This window comes from Carettochelys insculpta, chromosome 8, assembly GCF_033958435.1.
Source record: "Carettochelys insculpta isolate YL-2023 chromosome 8, ASM3395843v1, whole genome shotgun sequence".
Classification (NCBI taxonomy): Eukaryota; Metazoa; Chordata; order Testudines; family Carettochelyidae; genus Carettochelys; species Carettochelys insculpta.
The window spans coordinates 13,483,419-13,504,383 of NC_134144.1; the positions used below are offsets into that span (position 1 = coordinate 13,483,419).

At 47.5% G+C, this 20,965-nt stretch overlaps 1 protein-coding gene across 2 annotated transcripts in view; it reads left to right on the forward strand.

Moving 5' to 3' along the window:
- Positions 1 to 149: 149 nt before the first annotated feature.
- Positions 150 to 20,965, forward strand: part of TRAK2 (trafficking kinesin protein 2) — a 58,414-nt gene continuing 37,598 nt past the window's right edge. For both annotated transcript variants that reach the window (XM_075000922.1, XM_075000923.1), the window contains exons 1-3: positions 150 to 288; positions 11,424 to 11,768; positions 16,001 to 16,195. In XM_075000922.1, coding sequence (XP_074857023.1) covers positions 11,732 to 11,768; positions 16,001 to 16,195 — 232 coding nt within the window. In that variant the 5' untranslated portion in view covers positions 150 to 288; positions 11,424 to 11,731. The remainder of the gene's footprint in view (positions 289 to 11,423; positions 11,769 to 16,000; positions 16,196 to 20,965) is intronic.

Here is a 20,965-nt window from a genome sequence, read left to right on the forward strand (position 1 = left end):
CTGAGACCGGACCGGAGACGGCTCCCGGGCGAGACTACCCGCCCCAGGCTGCCGCGCGGCCTCCAGTGCACGCTGGGTCTCGTAGTCTCCATGGCGAGCCTTGTCCGTTGCATGCTGGGAAATGTAGTCCTCGAGCTGTCCGGAGGCACCGCGCGGTCGCTATTTTATGACGCAGGAAAGCGGTTTCCCACCCTTCCTCCGCTCGCGCCTGCGGGGGCCTATGGGGGACGCCCGCTCCCGGAGTGCTGGGGGCTCCTGCGGGTTTTTCTTCGCCCGTCCCCGGAGCGGGTAAGAGTTCCGGGCGGGCCCCCCGTTCCCCCTCCCCCGGCCTTCTGACCCCCGTCCGTCTGCGTCAGGCCCTTGGGCTGCCCGCGTCCCCGTCCTCTCCGGCCCCCACCCCCCGTCTCGTTCGGCCCCTGGTCCTTCAGCCACTGTGACCCCTGCCCTCCCCATCCCCTGATCCTGCCACCCCAGGGTCCCTCCGTGCCGCCTCGTCCGCCGTGCTTCAAGCTCCCTTCTGAGCCCAGTCTGCTTCCTCCGCCTTGTACTCCGCTGTAACCCCTGGTCTGGTCACCCCCAGGCCCGGTCAGTTCCATTGCCGGGTCGTTCCGCCCGTCTCCTGGCAGCTTCATCCCACCCCCAGTCACCTCCATGGGCCTGGCCCTCTAACGCCTCCCCCCCCCCCCCCCCCACCCGATCTCTAACCGGGTCATCTCACTCTCCGTGCTCTTTCACACCCCCCTATCACTGCATCCCTGGTCACCCTCTGCTCGGTCCCTTCTGTTCCCTCTCCCCTCTCCTCTCCTTCATTCTCCTTCCTCATTTCACCCCGATACCCAGTTACCTTTATCTTCCTTCACTCACCCAGCCCCTGTCATCCTCCTGCTTCCAACTTTATATCCAGCCACATCTTTGTTGACTTGAAACAATGGACCTGTTCCTTTACTGGGCAACACCAATGGAATTCCCTGTTGTGTGGCTGGGGTACATACTTGCAAGCTCAAGGATGATTTTTCAGCAGCTGTGATTGCTTGCACAGGCATAGAGGAGGGGGCAATGGGACTTTCTTCCCACAGAGTGGGTGTGGGAGTTGTGCCGAATTGGAAGGGTAATTCATAAACCTGGTCTCTTAATGGTCTCCCAGACCCTGCCGAATTAAGATATAAACTAACTAAGCTTCAATATGGAGCCTTTAAAAGAGAGAAAAAAATTGGACTCTGTTTAAAATGTGATAGGTGGAAAAGATTTGTTTAACTATATACATTTTCATTCAAATATAAGGAAAATATTCTCATCTGAGTATACAAATGTCCTTATTCTACCCTTAACCTTCATTGATTGTTGGTTATTGACAAATGGGAGGAGGCTGGGGCCAAGAAAAAAAATGTACTTGTAAAATTGAATATTTTTTCAAGTAAGTGTGCTATCAGTTGCTTAAGACAGCACTTTTTTAACTAGCTGCTATTGCTAACATTTTTACCATGCCTTCATAACTTATTTAAATAATCTCACTGCTGACAAAACCACGAAAAATATGAGGTAAGCAGCAGCAGTGCTGTGAAGTAATCCTGCCAGCCTCGTACTCATGTGGGACTTGTTTTAGGAATGACAGCAGGTACAACATTCCCCTTGGCTGGTAATAGCCTGAAGATTAATTTGTGTTGGCTTCTCTGTCATGTTTGGTAATCTTCAATGTATTTTTATAGTATGGCAAAACAAATATCTCATCAGTTCATTGTTTTGTACCAAAAAAATTAGAATAAACATATTTAAATATATTTTATATATAACTTGGATAAACTTTGTATTTCTCTAACAAAATGCATCAAAATATTTTTTTCATTTATTTGTATTACAAGGATCATTTTCATTATTCACTGTATAAAAATATGTACAGTATAGCTTCTGTTTTCCCATGAGACCATAAAGCTTTTGTGTTTCTCTAGTCAAATGTTCTTTCTGAATATACAACATAAGATTTTTATGGTATGGGACTGCTTACACAAATTAGGGCCTCAAAATGTCATAAACTGTCCCTGCTTGTAGCACTTTGATGGAGACCCACTTCAAGATTTTGGCTAAGTGGTCAAGCGCTGCGGTGTCTGGGACAGAGGTTGGGTGCAAAAGGGAGCATGGAGTAGGGGCCTGGGGTGCAGGAGAGGATGTGGGGATCTAAGGAGGAGTCTGAGTGAAAGAGGGGGTTGTGACATGCAGCAGAAGATAGGGTGCAGGGTCTGGGAGGAGTAGGGTTTCCCGAGAGGTTTCTGGCCTGGGGAAAGGGTGTTAGCAGTTTTTTGCAGTATCTGGGGAGTGGGTGAGTTGGGATTCAGTCCCAGAGGTGCTGGGTGTGGTGAGGAGGTGCTTACCTAAGCAGCTCCTGGCCTGTGGTACTTTCAGGCAGGCTTCCCTGCCTGCCAGCTTCCCAAGCCCCCTGGCTATTCCACGTGGTGCTCTGTACTAGGGAGGGGCATGGCTTTGTATGCTTCCCCCTGCAAAATCTCTGAGGTCCCATTGGCTGGTTTCTGGAGAATAGCAACTAAGAGATTTTGCTGGGGGTAGGGGCAGCACGCAGAGCTCTCCCTGCTTGACTGTTGCAGGGTGTGGGCCTGAAGTAGCTAGTCTGTGGAGTTTTTAACAGTTTTCTTTTCTCTGTGGAAGATTCAAGATACAGATTGCTAAGGTCCATTAATTATTTAGAAACTCCTTCCCACCCTTCTTGCTCAAATGTGGTCTCTTACTGTAGCTTTAGTGTCGAAGCTGATTCTGTTTACAGATTCTCTGTAGATTTTTATCAATAGAATGCTTTATTCTTGGCATTTTCTGAATGAAATTAATCAGGGGAGGTTTGGTTTATTGTGTGCTTTGCTTCAGAGGGACTACAACTGAGTAGCCTAGAGCATGAATCTAAAACAGAAGGTCTACATTTTGTTTCTGCTTCTTATGTTAACTTACTGCGTGACTTGGGGACGGTTATTGCTTACCCTTTGATCCCAGTGCTAGGCTTTTGCCTTTTTTCTTGGTGGGAGGAAGGATGACCATTTTCTACTACCATTGGTATAATTACAAAGGTGGATGTTGTATGTAGGCATATTATCATCATAACCTATTAAAGATAGTTCTAGGTAATGCAGTGTAAAAATGCTAGTGCCCTGTCTAGACTAGGGTTCCCACTTTTGCTACCATTTCTTGGGATATTCCCTAGAAAAATGTAATGTGGGTCAAGGCTCCTCTGTTTTGACTTCCTTAACTACAAATATGTAGTTTGTAAAAACAGGTTTTCCACCTTTTATAACACATGCTTAGATGCTGGATTAGAAATACCTAAGTGCACAGTATCGAGTTCTAAGCAGACACAGCCCTCCGAATGTTATGCTGGTATGCCATAGTGATGTAAAACGCAATGATACAGCCAACCAGAAGGTGCACAACAAGATTCCAGGAATGTCACTCAGAAGCCTAAAATGTTTGTTGGGTATTTGAAATGAGAAAAGCATCTACAAGCATTTTTGAGAGCTCTTTTATTTAGAGTATTACCAGGTTAAGTCATCACTGGATTTCATGGGTTTGTTACCATGCAGTTTAAGTTCTCAGTCAATTTGTATTTGTGAATTACAACCGTGTGAGAGTACAGCTACAATAAGGGGCGTATCTGTTATGCCAAGAGTTCTAGACCATTGTGATGTCGGAGACAGCTCCACTGATCACCACCCTTCCTCTACAACTAAAAAGGATTAAACAATTGCCTTGGTTGTATGAGAGAGACTGCACAAACTGTGAATTACTTTGCTCAGCTGCCACCAGCACAAATGAGCACATCTCCCAGCACAACCACCCATACACAATGCATGCAGTGTCTTCAAACACATCTGCCCACCCACCAGATCCTGGACCGGTCATTCACCACTCAGACAAATCACAAGTCTACTACAGCCCCTGCACTCTATCGACACAAGCAGTATGTACAACAACTTCCAAGACGCCACAACATTACGCCTCTTATTTTTGACCCACACAAATATGTGCAATTGGCACGTGTAATAACCCCAAACCTAACGGAAATGGCTTTTAGTCAGTGGGAAGCAATAAAAACAGTTTAAAGTATAGTTGAAAGTTCCTTTTGCTTAAAATATTCCTGGGATAATTACCCAGTTTTTATTTTTATTCAGAATTGCATCAGGTTGAATTATCGCTGGGTTTTGTGTTCTGCTACCATCCTTTTTTTTTTAACTTTTTTCTGCCATTTTTGGCTTTAGTGCATAAACTTACACCTATCCAGTAGCTTGAAATTTCAGCTATTAGTTATTATAGCCATTTCTGCCTCTATAGCATGGGTTTTTCTTTAATACAAAAAAAAAAAAAAATCAGGAGGACCCATTTAAAGCTTCTTATGTACACTTTACAGTCATACCCTGAGATACTTCTTTACATATTTCTAGTACAGTGGTGCAAGTCTTACCATTAATAGATGCTAATTTACAACGCCCTGCAGCATTTAAGTGGGTATGCTTTGTGTATGCAAGACTGACAGAGTTGAAGCTGCACTTCAGCCTCCTAGACTTCAAGGTTGGCAGAAGGTGGTGTACACAGGGTGAGAAATCATGCTTTGTAACAATTTTTCTGAGTAAATCAGGCTTCGTAGGCAAGTATTTTTGTTTGTTTTTGCTTAGTAACTTATTTTGATCTATCTGTTTTCACTTTGTCACTTAAATCATATTTTTATACATAATACATTAGGTCTCACAATTCACAAACTTAATGGTCACGAACTCAATTACTTGCAAGTGGCCGCTTCCCCTGGGCCCCCGGGCAGTAGCGCTGGTAGCCTCCACTTCCCCCAAGGCTCCAGGCAGGAGCGCCAGCAGCTGGGCTCCAGGTGGGAGCCATATTCATGAAATTCAACACTCACGATGGTTCTCAACATGGATCCCTCGCAAATGTTGAGACCCTACTGTAAACACTTTTATTATCAAACCCCCTGTAAATAGTTGTTACTGGGGTTTGTGGGGCGCAACAGCTGTGCGTGCCTTTTTCATTATAAAGGGGGTGAACTTATTAGCTTTCTCAGTGTGAAACTTATACAGAGTATGACAGATTTATTTGGGGTTTGGTCTCTTTTTGAGAGCTGTGCTCATGTGTGCTGTCAAGTTCCTATAAGTGCACCCTCATTGTTACTGTGTTGGGGGAGCTGTTACCTCACCTCTGTGCCTTTGCTGGGGGATGCCAGGTTTTCTGGCCCAGCAGGACAGAGTGGTGGGGTGCTCCAGAGGATGAGTAGGTGGCGTCAGTGGTGTGATCAGCACACTGCGTGACAGTCACAGGGGATGTCAGTGATCTAACCCATCATGTTCCCTATTTGTGTCTAGTGGTTTTAGGGCTTTGGAATGTTTTGTGGTCAGAGTTATTCAGCTGGCACAAGTGAGGAGCCTGAGTTTTGTCACTGCCTGCGTTTCCGTGCATGAGGCGGATGTGTGGTTATTGTAACATACTGATTTAGCATATCTTAATTTGGATAAATCACATTTCAAACATAATTAAAAAGAAACAGTCCTTTCAGGTATGTAAATTAATTTATGGCTTAATTTGGGTGGCTAAAAGTAATCTCTTGAGGGGGAGTGTCATCGGGTGGTCGGTATTCTCGTTCCTAATGATCTTTTGGAATGTATATGGAAGTATGTATTTGTTTGAAGAATGGTAGCTCCTGGGTTAATGCTTTGTATTCAATTATTTAATCAGTCAGAGCTGGTCAACACTTAGACTCCTCCAGTGGAACTGCTATAGTGCTTCCGTGAAAACCCTTATATGGGAACTTCTTCCATGAGCGCAGTTAATCTGCTTGCACAAGAGGCAGTAGCTACATCAGTGAGAAACACGCTACCATGTATAGTGCTGTTTTCACCACGGTTTAGGGTGGTATAACTGTATTGCACGGCTTTTCACACCCACGAGCAGTATACTTATGTTGATGTGAGTTTATAGAGTAGATCTGCCCTCAGCCTATCATGAAAGGTGGTTTAATCTTAAATACTTTTTGTTAGAACAAGTTCTCATAAAGAATTCTACCTTCTCTGCTTAAGTGCTATAAAAACACTCACTTAGCCATAGACCATCCAGGGAGGAATGTAAGTACTATTTCCAGGTGGGAAAATGGAGTTATGGGGGTTACGTGACCAAGCTGATTGGCCGTGTTGTTCGTATTGTGGGTATTCTAGTACTATGGAACTATTCGTGCCAGACTTGAGAAGCCTCCTCCTCCTAATTGTGAAGCAGAATGTAGAACTTGAAGGTTCTGAGCACCTCCTATCTGGCACTCTAAGAAGGTTTTCACCTATCAGTCTCTTAGCTCGTGCTGAAGAGAATATGTGGTAACTGTTACACATAAAACCATGTGTTAAGAATGACTGTATAGTGAAAATACTTCTGCCTCTCATGGAGAGGGAAGGACAGATGCCTCTCACCACAATTTAAGAGAATGTGACATAACAATCTTTACAACAACCATAGCCTACTGTACAGGATCCTAGGACCCTTCTCTGTCTCTTCCCGTGTACTTGGAAAGTACTTTTTTAACCAACCCCATTGTAGGGGTCTCTTTCTCATTGTCCCTTTAGACATGGCTTCCATTAGAACAGGGGTGGGGAACCTCTTTTGGGTCGGGGTCCCTGCCACGCAGAAGAGTCAGTCAGGGGCCACACAAGTGAGAAGCAGAAAAAAAAAACTCTCACCACCCACACTGACTTGGTTCCCAACTGAGAAACGGGGGTGTAGGGTAAGCTAGTAGATTTTGTGGGCCCCTAGGCTTGAGGGTAGGGCCAAAAATTAGGGGTTCAGAGTGGGATTACGGTTGCCAGGAAGTGGGCTTGGGCTGGGTGGGTGGTGGTATGCAGGAGCTGGCTTGGAGTGGAGGGTTCTGGGTGGGGGCACTTACCTGCACAGTTCCCTGGAGACACACATGGCTTTGTGTCTCCTGTTGCCCCCAGGCACTGCTACACCTACCGCCCCCTCACACACCCACTGCTCCTTTTGGCCACAGTTCTGCCAATCAGAGCAGCAGGGAAAAAGCTCCAGGCATCTCTTCACTGTGCTCTTTCCCCAGCCCAGAGGAGCTGGAGAGCATTGGGCTGCGCTTTCCCCCATAAAGCAGAGCCCTGGGCTGGTGGATGGGTCTGTAGTCTAGGAACATACCACAGATGTTGTCGGACCAGAGAGTCCTGGTTTAGGGAGGTACAACTTGTTCTTAATCTTAAAGACGCTCTTATATTGCTGCACAATAGAAGCTAGAGATGGAGAAGTCTCTTATGTGTAGTCCGTCTTAAGGTCCAAATGGAAGCCTGCCAAATCTATTTTGAAAAATCCTAGTGGTTGACTTTCCTGTCTTATCACATGTATTGAAAAGGGAAAAGTTGTTCATTCTTCAGGAAAGACATAGACAATTTTTGTGCTATAGACTTCTGTGTGGGATGGAGTGGGCCACATGAGAAAGCTTAAGGGGTTTCAGAGGAGAATGTTAGCATTGAATGTTCTGTAGGTCTTTTATTGCCGTCTAGTGACATTTACAGGGACTCAGCGTGACTGAAACTAGCTTACATAAATTACTGGGCTGCAGACCAATGTTCCTCCTAATTTTTCCACCTATGGCCAGAATAAATTTTATGTGGGCCAAGGCATGTGCGTATGTGCACCACCACGAGAAACATGCTGCCAATTTTGGGTGGCTGTGGGCACTCTGCTAATCAGCTGGGTGGTACCTGAATCTATCCTGGGTGGCCACCCAAGCGCTCAGCTCATAGGAACCACTGGTGCTAACCACATGGTTTTTTTATGTCTTGGCTCTTTCTTGCCATAAGTTATCTGAGCTAGTAACAAAAAAATAAGAGAGGTCAACCATCCAGTCACTTGCAGATACACAATTTCAGGTGCACTGAATGGGAACTGCATGCATGCAACTGGTAAGTGAATAATAGCAGCACTAAACATGCCAGTTTCTCAACAGTAGAGGGCGGGTAACAGCGTGTCTGTGCAAACAAGTTAACAATTAAAGTTAAGAAAATGCTCACTTCTGAGAGAAATTGGATTGGTCTTGGACCTGCAAGCAACTCTATGCAAGTGGGATTAATCTGAGCAAGGGCTCTTTCCGAGCAGCATCCTGTACTTTCTAGGCTAAATTGTTTTTGAAATACATTGTCCTTTCCAAGTCATTTACAAAGAAAAGTGAATTGTACTTAAGTCCGTAGCTGCAACAGCTTTCCAGATCTCCCTCCAATTGTGATCAAAAGAAAAATATCGCTTCACAACACAGATTACCTGTGGAGTTTAGAACCAATGTGTGTGGGAAAAGTCACTTGTGTGTTGCAGATGTTATGAATAGCATCTCTCTGTCATACTTCTCAGAGCCTAATCTGACAACTCAGAGAGACTTTTGTAATAAATATTCTCAAACGATGTAAAGGACCTTAAGCTCGCATGTTGCAGAATGCTAGAACTGGAAGGAACCTCAAAAGGCACTCATGGAAGGACGAAGCACTCCTGTAGATACTGACTAAGGGACATCGTAAGTGCTTGCTTTCAGAGACTGTTTCCAAAGGTTGGAGCTCATGCATTCAAGAAAAATTAGATAGTGATTACCTCTAGATGGCACTATCCCATACACTTAAAATGTCAGTTTTACAAACCACGGCTGCATGTGTGTTCAAGACTTAAAACAAAAGCATAACAATCTGCTTTGTAAACTGTTCTCACGTAAATGGGAATTAAAAACCGTGTCTCCCTTGCTTCCGTATGCAAATCAAATTTCTGTGTGGTTCTCTCCATCCCCCCCTTCGGGGTGGTGTTTTGTGGGGATCAATCCAACAGTATCTGTTTTGTTGTTGCAGTGTAATAGCATGCACTAGGCATGATAAGATGAGCTAGACATTTCAGCTTTTGGTCAATGCAATCTCATGGCAGGGTCACTTTTTATGAATGGGCTTGTAATTCTAAAGGGATTTGTTACTAGCCTCAGAGTTTGTAAGTATTCAGAACTAGCAGTTCTATTAGGCTGTTCTTAAAACTAGTCCTGTCTTTTTAATCTTTGGTATGAGACTATGAATTTGTTTGACAACATTTCTGAAGCAGTTGGTACATGACAGGGAAGGGGTCACGCTTCAGGCAACGCTCCAAAGGGCTCTGGGGTCAGAGCTCTGACGGATAGTGAAAGCTTTGCTTGTTTGGCTTTCGAAAGCTTCTGCAGTTTGAAGTCTTTCGTCTTGCTAACTCTTGGGTGGAAGGAAACTCTGCTTAGAAATGTTAAGGCTTTTTAGGTGTATACCCATAATGTGCCATCTGGCCAGATCATGCTTACGGTGACAAGTGTGATGTGGAGGAAGATAGTGATGTGTAATAGGAGTGGAGGTAGGGAGTTGTTGCTGCTTTAAAAGAGGCAGTGGCAGATGGTGGCTCTGTAGGTTTGGGGAATACAAACACCTAAAAGATAATGCGGGGGGGAATTCATATTGAGTATTTAGGTATATTATAAACTTATGATACTACTATTCTCAGTACACATACGCAAACCCTGTGGCTCTTTGAGTGCTGTCCCTGTGGATGCTCCATGGTAGGTGTTGGCTCTCCCAGCACCACAGCCTGGGCTACCTAGTTTAACGTGACTTGTTACAAAAAATAGTAGAACAAGGAAAAAGGCAATAAGAAACACACAGCGATGTCATTAGCACTGGATTTAAGAAAATGCTCCAAGTGCCCCAATCATGTGCCTGCCTCAGACGGCTATTCGATGTATCTGTTGCCTCAGAGAGGTTCACATGCCTCAGAAATGCTCTCATTGTAAGAGCTTTACTGCGAGAGCTAGAAAGGACAGGGAGCTGCAACTGAATTTGCTCCTTTTTGGTAAAGCTCTTGAACCAATGCGAGACCCACATTTTAATGTGGACAGTGTCCCTCCTGTCAGGCACTTGATTGCCTCTTCACTGGGGACTAAGACAAAGAGTAAGCCTTTCCCATTGTACTCCCTGTCCAGCATGAGCATGGGAAATGAACCAGGCACGTTGGGCACTCACAAGGCCAAGCCTGCCTCTCACAGTAAACTCAAAAGCTGCACGTCGGATAAAGTGGCTTCAACCCCCCGCAGTACCGGCAATGCCGGAAGGGGCTATGTGGTCATCACTGGCAGACCAAGCTGCGCCTGCCATGCCGAGTCCACAACCAGCACCAGCTGAAACAGAGCCGTTGCTGACACCATAAGAACATACAGTGCTCATATTAGGCTTTCTTCTTCAACCTATTTCTTGATAGCCTTTATGAAGTAAATAGCAACACTAACCTATTTTTGAAAATACTGGAAAATGATGAGCACTTCTGAAATCTTCCTAAAAAAAAATCACCAAAGGACCTTAAACCATGTAGGTATAGGTCAGAGATAGGCTATAATTTTTTGTTGGGGAGGGCACTCCAAGAATATTTTGACTGTCTGCAGTAATGTATATTATCTGGGATTCTCTTATTTTAGAGCAGCTAAAATCTGAGTTTCTTTTTCTAAAAAAAGATAGTGCCACTGGCATGTCTAAATCAACTTTAATGGATGAAAGTCTTTTCTTGGGTCCACAGCCAAATTCTACAGATAGAGAAAACCACAGACTCCCTTTGGGAAGTTTCTGGCTTGTCTATTCTGATCCTGCCCAATGAGATGTTACAATAGACAGTGAGTCAGATCTTTGGTAGTTGTGGTAAATAACGGGAGATTGAGGAAAAATCTGAAAAATACAATTTACCGACAACTTCAAGAAAATTTCAGATTGCTGAAGTTGGCAAAAGAGCTTGGCTGCAGCGGCCTCTCTTTAGCCTCCCTTTCTACATTAAGCTCTTTTTTAAGTGTCCTAACTAGAGGACAGTAAAAGCTTTGCTTCTTTAAACTGTTCTGGCCGTTAACTTCAGTCTTAAACTGCAACATCATTTCTATGTTAGACTTGGGATGCTAAGTAGGCACAACCAATTGTATGAGAATTTTTTATGGTGAGCCTTTGATTTTTATTAGGGCTCATAGACATAATTTTTCCTCATTAAAATAATTTTGCTAAAGAGCAAAGTTGTACAGTTGTGTTAGCATTCTTTTGATCTCTCTGAAGAGGGGTCTAAGTCCTGCCTTTTAGAAACAATTACTTTGAAAAATAATTAAACCCTTTGTCTGATGCTGCTGGAAATCTACATAGCTTAAGCCCCTATATCTTAAGGCTAAGGAGAATGTCCTTCATCAGTGAACAAAGCTGTATCAAATTAAATATTTTATTGGTGGAAGGGGAACATGCAGTAGATGAGAGCTGTGAGTTACCAAAACAGTTTTATTGTCTTGGCAGAGAATTTGTTTAACTTCATGCTGCTCTTTGCATTTAATGTATGAATTACTATCCAACATATTCTATGTGTTTGCTTTCTAGATGATGGCTGATCTAAGAGAAACCATCACATGAAGTCAAGTATCAGAAGCTTGCCAATATATCATAGAAACGTCTGATGGGGCCTGTTCGTCAGATGAAGTATCAAGTGTCAACTAAGACAATAGCAGATTGAGACTATGACCAAGTTTGTAGAATTGAGTTAAGAAACCCAATGTAATTAATGGCTGCGTAGCTTGAAGGTTCTCACTTCAAACCAAAGCCGTCCTTCAGCCAAAGCAAGAAAGGGACAGTGCACAACTTGAACACATAATGCCATTCTTAAATAACTGAATTGTGAAGGAAACCTCATGAATATCGACCACGGAGATCCGGAGAGCATCACTGGTAAGCTGGAAGGGCAACTGCAATCTGAACCACTCATTCATGCAGTATTTTTAGCGCAGCTAGCCTGAAGGGCCTGATCTCATCTTGAAATTGTGTGCTACACTTAACTAGTAGTACATATGAACAAGAACATTAGATACTTCGTAAACCTAAAATTAATTAATTCCCCATGGGTGAAAACCAGACGTTATTTTTCTTACCACTTAAAACATTTCTTTAGTAGATAAATGTGTGGTTTTTGTCAAAGATAGAATGAATGAGTAGTAAAGAATCCAGGTGATTTTTGAAGGAGTGGTTGGAATTGACGTAGGAAGAAATATGTGAGTTCAAATGTGATAGCGGAAGTCATAAAAATACTTTATATCTTCAGATAAAAATCCTGATGTTACTCCAGGCCATTCCTGCCTCTCCCTTCCCATCCACAGTGAGTGGAGAATTGCAGCCAAATTCTTTCCTTCTGGATCTCTCTGCTGTAACTTATTTAAATTCTCCTGCATTCAGTGCCTTCTTTCATACTTGTAACCCAAAGGAGATTGTGTGCCAAAAATTCCCAAGTCCACTGATCTAGCTCTGAGGTTTCTAAAGAATCCAGATTGGGCTATAAAACAGCACTTTTTGAGACAGCCTGTGGAGTGCTATCCAACTCTGTCTCTTAAGAAGAGAGAGGGAAAACTTGTATATGATTGTGAACTAAAAAAAGCATACCATTTGTTACGTATACCCTGTGACTTATAAACTGAAATGTTTGAACCAGGCCTGCCACTATGGTGGAGGGAGTTTCCTCATGCTACCACTGTAACTCCAGGAGAAGTCCTGATAAGAGCTGGGAGTCATCAGAGCTATTGTTGTCCTTTGCCTGCTGCTACTGGCCACCGGCTGCACTGTAGAGAGGGGAGGAGAATGGAGCACTAACAGCTCTGTTCCTTGTTTCTCTACTGGGTTGTGGGAGCCCTAGAAAGAGCAGGATAGGAACTTGATTCACTGTGCCTCAGTTTAGGGCAGTGCTTGGCAAAGATGACACCCAACAGTCCATTCCTTGTCAAGGTGAGGTGGCTTGTGTCTCAATGACCCAGAGACCTATGACAGTGAGAGTTACAGCTCCTGGAAGGGTCACCCAAACTGGACAGATCAAAGGCTGGATTCCAGACAAATTTGGACTGTGTCTCCCTGAGGTAAAAGGGGTTGGCTTAGGGTTAACAACCCGATCTATCATCTCTCTAACCCTATTGCTCACGCATCTGATGAAGTGGGTCTTTGCCCACGAAAGCTTATGCTCCAAAATATCTGTTAATCTATAAGGTGCCACAGGACTTCTTGCTGTTCTTGAAGATACAGACTAACACGGCTACCTCTGTGGTACTCGTCAACCCTATCTGTAAAAATCAAAAGTTACAGAAACCTCTACCAAGAAACCTACAACTACAGAAGTCTTGGGAGAAATTGGCAGGCCTCATGGATTGAGGATGTAACGTGATAGGGAAAGCCGAAAGGAAGCTGCTCTGCAGATGACCCTTCTCTCACCCACAGCAACTACCCAGTTTGATACATGGAATGTTTAGGCCATGTGTCAAGTGGGGAAGACAGCACAGATTGTAGCGGAGAGGAAACAGGACAAGCCTACAGTTTTGGGCTCGTGTGAGGCAAGATGGATACGGTCTTGACAGCTATTGTTCGCAACTGGTGAAACCCTTATCTATTCAGGATACAAAGAAGAGGGTGCACCATGCCGAGAATGTGTGGGTTTGATGTTATCAAGAGAGGCTTTAATGGAGTGAACAGCAGTATCACCATGCATCATCACAACCAGACTCTACACCAAAGTGTGGAAGGTATTGTTTTTGCAGTATTATGCACCAACCAATGAAGCAGCTGAGGAAAATAAAACAGACTTCTATGACTAACTACAAAGTGTTGTGAACCAGGAAGCAAGAAAGGATGTCTTGATTTTTGATGGGCGATTTCAATGCGAAAGTTGGAAGCACAAATACGGGCAGAGACCAGACCATGGGAAAAGAAGGCCTAGGCAACAAAATGAAAATGGAGAGCACTTCAGTGACTTTTGTTCCTTCAATGGATTGGTGATAGCGCTTTTCCACACACAAAGGTCCGTAAGGTCACTTGGGTTTCACTGGACCACCAGTCAAAAAAACAAATTGGTCAGACCTGTATCAGCAGTTCTTTCAGAAGATCAATGCAGGGCGTCCATGCTAGAAGAGGAGCAGATGTAGGTACTGACCACCATTTGGTCACATTAAAACTCAATATCGGGAGGTATACCACAGCAGTGACCAATCTGGGATTAAGATTCAACACAGAGCAGCTAAAGGATTTAGCGACAAGAGCTGGTTTCCAAATGGAGCTGTCCAACAGATTTGCACTTCTGGCAAACCTCATCCCAAAAGATGCTACAGTGAAACAAATTTGGGAACACACCAAAACAGCCTGGAAAGAGACCTGTGATAAAACACTGGGGAAGAGGACAAGGAGTCACAAAGAATGGATCACAGCAGAAACTGAGAAAAGTTGAAGGAACGAAAGGACGGAAAAGCAGCGGTGTAGGAAGGGATCCAGGGTCTGGGGGAGAGTTGTGACCTGGGGCAGGGGTTCAGGTTGTGGCTGAGGAGGAGGGTGAGAGGGTTTGGGTTGTGACCGTGGGCAGGGGATAGGGCTGAAGGGTCTGGGAGAGGGTATGGCTGCAGGAGATGATTCTGACTTAAAGGTAGGGTGCAGAAAGGAGTGCAAGGTCTAGGAGGGGTTGTTACCTCAGTCAGAAATGTGGGGATTTGGGTTGTGACTAGGGATAAGGGATTTGGGTGCAAGGTCTGGGAGGAGGTTGTGACCTGGAGGGGGGTGCAGGGTCTGGGAAGGAGACTGGGTACAGTGGTTTGGGGTTATATGGGGTAGGAGAGGGAGGGCCGCGGGAGGGAGAGAGGGGCTGGGATGCCAGAGGTAAGCTCTGGTTTGGAGGTACTTACCTGGGCAGCTCCTGGACAGCTGCCCAGTAGGTTCCTTGGCCAAGGTTCCTGCCTTCTATGCTCCTGCATGTGCTTAGAGCAGCTGCATGGTCCATGGTGCTGCTCTGGCCAATGGGAGCTGCTGGGGTGGAGGCAGTGTGAGAAGCTCCCCCCCGCAGCCTCTCAGCATTCACAATGCCCCACAGCCTGCTTTTCTGATTCCCAAGTGAGGGCGGAGCAGGCAGAGAGCTGGCTGAAGGTCCCGCAGCCTGGACCTGGTGGCTTGGTGGGCTTGGATCCAGCCTGCTGGACATATTTTGTCCAGCCCTTGGTATAGGCAGAGCACAGGAAGCCCCATCTGTTTCCCATCCCTTATACTGGGTGAGTGCATGTATCACTTCTTTGGGGTTGGCCTCTGAGCACGGAGAATCCTGAGCAGGCCTCTGGCATGTCCCCTCCCTTGAGCAGTGCAAAGGGACCAGAACGAGACCAAGAACCTGTTCCTAGGAGTTGTCCCTTTTGAAGTACATTTGGCACTCAGGCTATAAGGTTCTGATGCTTCTGAGCTAGGTGTATGTGAACTTTGAATGGTGGTGTCTAAATGCAGTGTGTTCCAACACGCTTTCCTTTCATTTTGCAATTGATAAAATGCTAGAACTAGAGGCTGCCCTCCATTTTGGGGTGTGGGGAGGAGTCCTTCCATGTGTTCGCTCTGATCCATAACATTTCTCAAGATTTAGAAAAAGGTTTTATATAAAGGAAGTGTATCCTACTGTTAGAGTATAACAGAAGGGATACTCGTCAGTCAATTGAGAGAAACAGAAATGCAAGGAAAAAGTGTGGTTAAAATTGGAAGATGATATTCAAGATGGGCGTATTCCTATCAGATAAGGGAAGTGCAGCCAGAGTAAAGGCTACAGAACCTACAATAGATAAAATGTAAGGTGGAAGATAAGAGAGCTAAGTGGTAGGAGTTGCCATGGTGATAGCCAAACATAAAAACAGATAGTAAAGCTTAAATATACTAGAGACAGGAAGCCTATGAGAATCTTCAAGTCTACTAGATTAATTAGGCTCAATTAAGGAGCGTGAGGACATTGTAAATACCAATATTAAAAATCAAGCTACTTTGCAAATTCATTTGTTGATCAAATTATCTTTGTGTAATTTCTCCAATGTAGAACAATTCTTTTCAAACTTTCTCTGGGTGGGTTTTTAAAACAGCAGATTTAATAGCAATATGCATGCTTTGGTTTCATGTCACATGTTTATCTTTAGATGTCTGCTCCAATGAAGTCTTTTCAGAAGTAGAACTGGTGAACATGCTGGAAGAACAGTTACCAGAGTATAAGCTACGGGTGGACACTTTGTATCCGTATGACAACCAAGACTGGCTCCAGTCCCCCATCCGTCGTGGCCATGTCCCCAAGCCCCTCTCTCCTGTTCTTGCGGAGGAGACCTTCCGTTACATGAGTGAGTGTTTCTGGTCATTCCTGAGATCTTTGCATCATGTGAAACAAAGTGATTGTGAAGTACTGCTCCTGAAAGATTGAGTCTTGTGAACACAGGCAAAACAAAAAGCTCTGTGCAGAGGGAAGTGTGTGATTCCTTGTTTCAGGAAGCTGGTAGTCTATGTGCAGGCAGTGGCGTTTCCTTGCTGTAATGCTTTGGGAGAGTCATAAGTATAGTCCTGTTTCACAGCAGCGGACATCATTTGGGCTTGGAGGAGAAATAGCAGAAACAGTATTCGTGCATATGGTTCTTTAAGCATGGTGACGACAAACCTGGAGTATACTAGGTACTACTAAGGGCTGTGCATAATTTGTCCCAGTTGTAACTTGTTTTTAGAGTTGCCAACTGTAATCACACAGATCCAAACACCCTTGCCCTTCTCTGAGTCTTTGCCCTGCGCCCTCCATCCCCCTCACTTGCTTTCACTGGGTCAGGGAAGAGGTTGGGGGTATGGAATGGAGTGCAGTCTGTGGGCTGGGGTGAAGGGGCACAGCATGTGTGGGGGACTCCTGGCTGAGTGTGATGGGGTTCAGGGGTCCCCCTGCACTGCACCCCATCTGCTGTTAGGATTGACTCTCACTCAGCAGGTACAACAGAAGGTTTATTAGGCAACAGATGCCCAGTTTCTCTCAGAAGCGACAGCACAGCAGCCAGAGACAGTCCTTCCAACCTGTCCTGGGCAGAAGACCCGGAGGGGGGCCCCTCTGGGGTGTAGCTTTCCCCCTCCTCCGGCTGGCTGCCTTCCAGCTCCTTTCCCCAGCTTCCTAACTGCCGCCCCCGATTCAAAACTCAGCTCAGCTCCTCCCTCCTCTTTGTTCAGGGCAGAGGTGTTACCTGCCAGTTGTAGCCCCAGGGTCATCCTTAGCCACTGGGAGCTGCTGTTTGCCTCAGATATCCAGCCTGACTCACACATGCACTCCCCCCACTCCATCACATCTCTCCCCCCTTCCAGACCGAACTGTGCGGGGTCACTTAGCCAGTGACCTGGGGAAGTTCGGGGCCCTCCCTGCGTGACAGGGCATCAGCTATGGTGTTGTTGTTCCCCTTCACATGGACCACCTCCATGTCGTAGTCCTGCAGGAGCAGACTCCACCACAGGAGCTTGGCGTTGGCCCCTTTCATGTGATGCAGCCAGGTCAGGGGTGAGTGATCGGTGTACACGGTGAAACGCTGTCCAGACAAGTACGGCTGCAGCTTCCCCAGTGCCCACACCATGGCCAGACATTCCTTCTCTATGGCTGCGTAGTTCTGCTCCCGGGGCAGCAGCTTCTTACTCAGGTACACGATGGGGTGTTTCTCCCCCTTGTCGTTCACCTGCATTAGCACAGCCCCCAGCCCCACATCTGAGGCATCGGTGAACACCAGGAAGGGTTTGTTGAAGTCTGGATTTGCCAGCACTGGGGCCCTGACCAGAGCCTCCTTCAGCGCGCAGAGGGCCTTTTGGCACTGCTCGGTCCAGACCACCTTGTCAGGCTTTCCCTTTTTACACAGCTCTGTGAGGGGGGCTGCGATGGAGCTAAAGTGGGGCACAAACCTCCGGTAGTACCCCGCCATCCCAATGAAGGCCTGGACCTGCTTCTTAGTCTGGGGTGTGGGCCAATCTCTGACAGCCTCCACTTTAGCTGGCTCTGGCTTTAAGCAGCCGCTGCCCACCTTGTGGCCCAGGTAGGTCACCTCAGCCATTCCCACCTTGCACTTCCCTGCCTTGATAGTCAGACCAGCCTTCTGGAGTCGGTCCAGCACCTGCTTGACCTGGGACACATGGTCCTCCCACGTCTGGCTGAAGATGCAAACGTCGTCCATGTACGCCAGGGCAAAGCTCTCCATCCCTTTCAGTAGCTGGTCCAGCAGACGCTGGAAGGTAGCAGGTGCCCCCTTGAGGCCAAAGGGCAGGACCAGGAACTCGTAGAGCCCCACAGGGGTGATGAAAGCCGACTTGAGCCGGGCATCTTCATCTAATGGCACTTGCCAGTACCCCGTGGTGAGGTAACGGGCTCCCCCCAGCTTGTCTAAAAGGTCATCAGGCCTGGGCATGGGGTAGCGTCCAATACAGTGATGGCGTTAAGCTTGCGATAGTCCACACAAAACCGAACAGACCCATCTTTTTTAGGGACTAACACCACGGGAGAGGCCCAGGGGCTGGACGAGGGTTGGATCACCCCCAGAGCCAGCATGTCTTCAACCTCCGGCTCTATGTCCTGAGCCGTCTTCCCTGTGGCTCTGAATGGCACACACTTGATAGGGGTGTGGGTGCCTGTCTGTATTCGGTGGACAGCTAGGTCAGTGCGTCCCGGTCTGTCAGAGAACAGCTGTAGATGCGAATGCAGCACCTCCTTGATCTCCGTCTGCTGGGCAGAGGTCAGCTGGTCTGAGAGGGGAATAGACTCCAGCAAGGAGCTGGCTCCAGCCCTTGTGAGTAAATCCACCAAGGGATCATTTCCCTGCCCCTCCCAGTGCCTGCACACGGCCAGCAGCAAGTTCTCTCTGTCCCAGTAAGGTTTCATCACGTTCACATGATAGAGCCGGTGGCTGTGGGCCCGGTTTGACAGTTCCACCGCATAATTCACGTCATTTAGCTGTTTGACAACCTTGAAGGGCCCATCCCAGGCCGCTTGCAGCTTGTTCCGCTGCACAGGTACAAGGACCATCACTTGGTCCCCGGTGGCATAGGCTCGGGCCCTGGCGTTACGGTCATACCAGACCTTTTGCTTCCTTTGGGCCATGGAGAGGTTCTCCCTGGCCAGGCCCATGAGCTCGGTGAGTTTTTCCCCGAAGGACAGTACATACTGTACCACTGACTCCCCTTCAGGAGAGGCCGTCCCCTCCCACTCTTCTCTGAGCAAGTCCAAGGGTCCCCGTACCCTCCTTCCGTACAGCAGCTCAAACAGGGAGAACCCCGTGGATTCCTGGGGCACCTCCCTGTATGCAAACAGCAGGTGGGGTAAGTACTTGTCCCAGTCATGGGGGTGCTGATTCATGAAGGTTCTCAGCATCTGCTTCAGAGTCCCATTGAACCTCTCCACCAGTCCATTGGTCTGCGGGTGGTAGGCTGTGGCCCAGGTGTGCTGGACCCCACACTTGATCCACAAGCTTTGCAGTAGGGCTGACGTGAAGTTGGACCCCTGATCTGTGAGGACCTCCTTGGGGAACCCCACTCTGCTGAAAATGGACAGCAGTGCATCCGCCACGGTGTCAGCGTCGATAGAGGTCAAGGCCACTGCTTCTGGGTATCGCGTGGCAAAATCTACCACTACCAAAATATATTTCTTCCCCAAACGCGTTGCCTTGCTGAAGGGTCCCACTATGTCTATAGCCACTTTCTGGAAAGGCTCCTCTATGATGGGCAGTGGCCTCAGGGGAGCTTTCCCCTTGTCCCGGGTCTTCCCCACCCTCTGGCAGGGATCGCAGGACAGGCAATACAGATGGACAGCTGCAAAGATCCCTGGCCAAAAAAAGTTCTGTAACAACCTTCTCCTGGTGCGGTGGATCCCCTGGTGTCCTGCGAGCGGGACATCATGGGCTAGGTACAGCAACCTGCGCCGGTACTTTTGGGGAACCACCAGTTGCCTCTGGACCTTCCATGGCTCCGCTTTGCATCTGGGAGCCCATTCCCGGTACAGGAATCCCTTTTCCCACAGGAATCTCTCCCTGCAGCCCTCCCCCAGCTGGGGAGCTGAGCTGAGACTGGCCAGTTCCCTCAGCTTCTGCAAGGAGGGGTCTCTCTGCTGCTCTGCCTGAAATTCTTCGGCTGGGGCAGGGGCGGATTCTACTTCCCCATCCCTGTCTGGCTCCAGCACCCCTGGCCTGTGAGATCTGGTTTTTGGGGGCCCCCTTTCTCTCAGGGTTGGCCCCTGTGTCTCCTGTGACTTTGGCTGGGCTTGTACCCCTGAATCTGGGGAGTGTACCCCTCGTTTTCTTTGGCTACGGGTCAGGACCAGGGCACGAGGGCGTTCACCTTGCCAGTTCTCCAGGTCAGCCCCCATCAGTACATCCGCCGGCAAATGGCTGTGCACGCCCACCTCCTTGGGGCCTTCCTTCTTCCCCCCATTTCAGGTGCACCCTCACCATGGGCACCTTGAAAGGGGTCCCATCAATTCCTGTTATCATCAGGTGGGAATTGGGTATCATGCAGCCCGATGCCACCACCCCGGGTCAGGCCAGCGTCACGTCAGCACCTGTGTCCCAGAACCCCGTGACCTTTTTCCCGTCTATCTCGAGGTGTTTGAGCCGTTTGCTCCACAGAGGTGGTGCCGCCCCCACTCTGTAAACTGACCTCTGAGCATTTGGTCCCCCTGGTGAGCTGGTCTGTGGGGCGGACTCAGCCCAATCCGAGTGCCTATTGTCAGCACCACCTGCCTTGGCCGCCAGCCTCTCGGGCTTCTGGGACTCCACCCAGTTGACTCCACGACCCCCCGGCCTGCTCAACCTGTCTGGGAGCTTGGGGCACTGGGCTGCTCTATGCCCCTTTCGCCCACAGCGACAACAGCCTGGGTCTTGTTGTGTCCCTCGGGCCGGCTGCTCTGCCCAGGCTCTGCTTGGCTCTCTGGGGGGTAGGTGGCTGGCCCCTCTTTCCTGGGCTTGCCCAAGAGGTGGTCCCCTCTGTCGTACAGTCAGGGACCGGTCTCTCTGAGATTCTCGGTCCCTCCGGGACTCCCTCTCTCCCCGGGGCTCACTTTCTTTATGGGGCTCACTTTCAAACCTGGCCCGGCTGTTTGTGAAGTCATCTGCCAG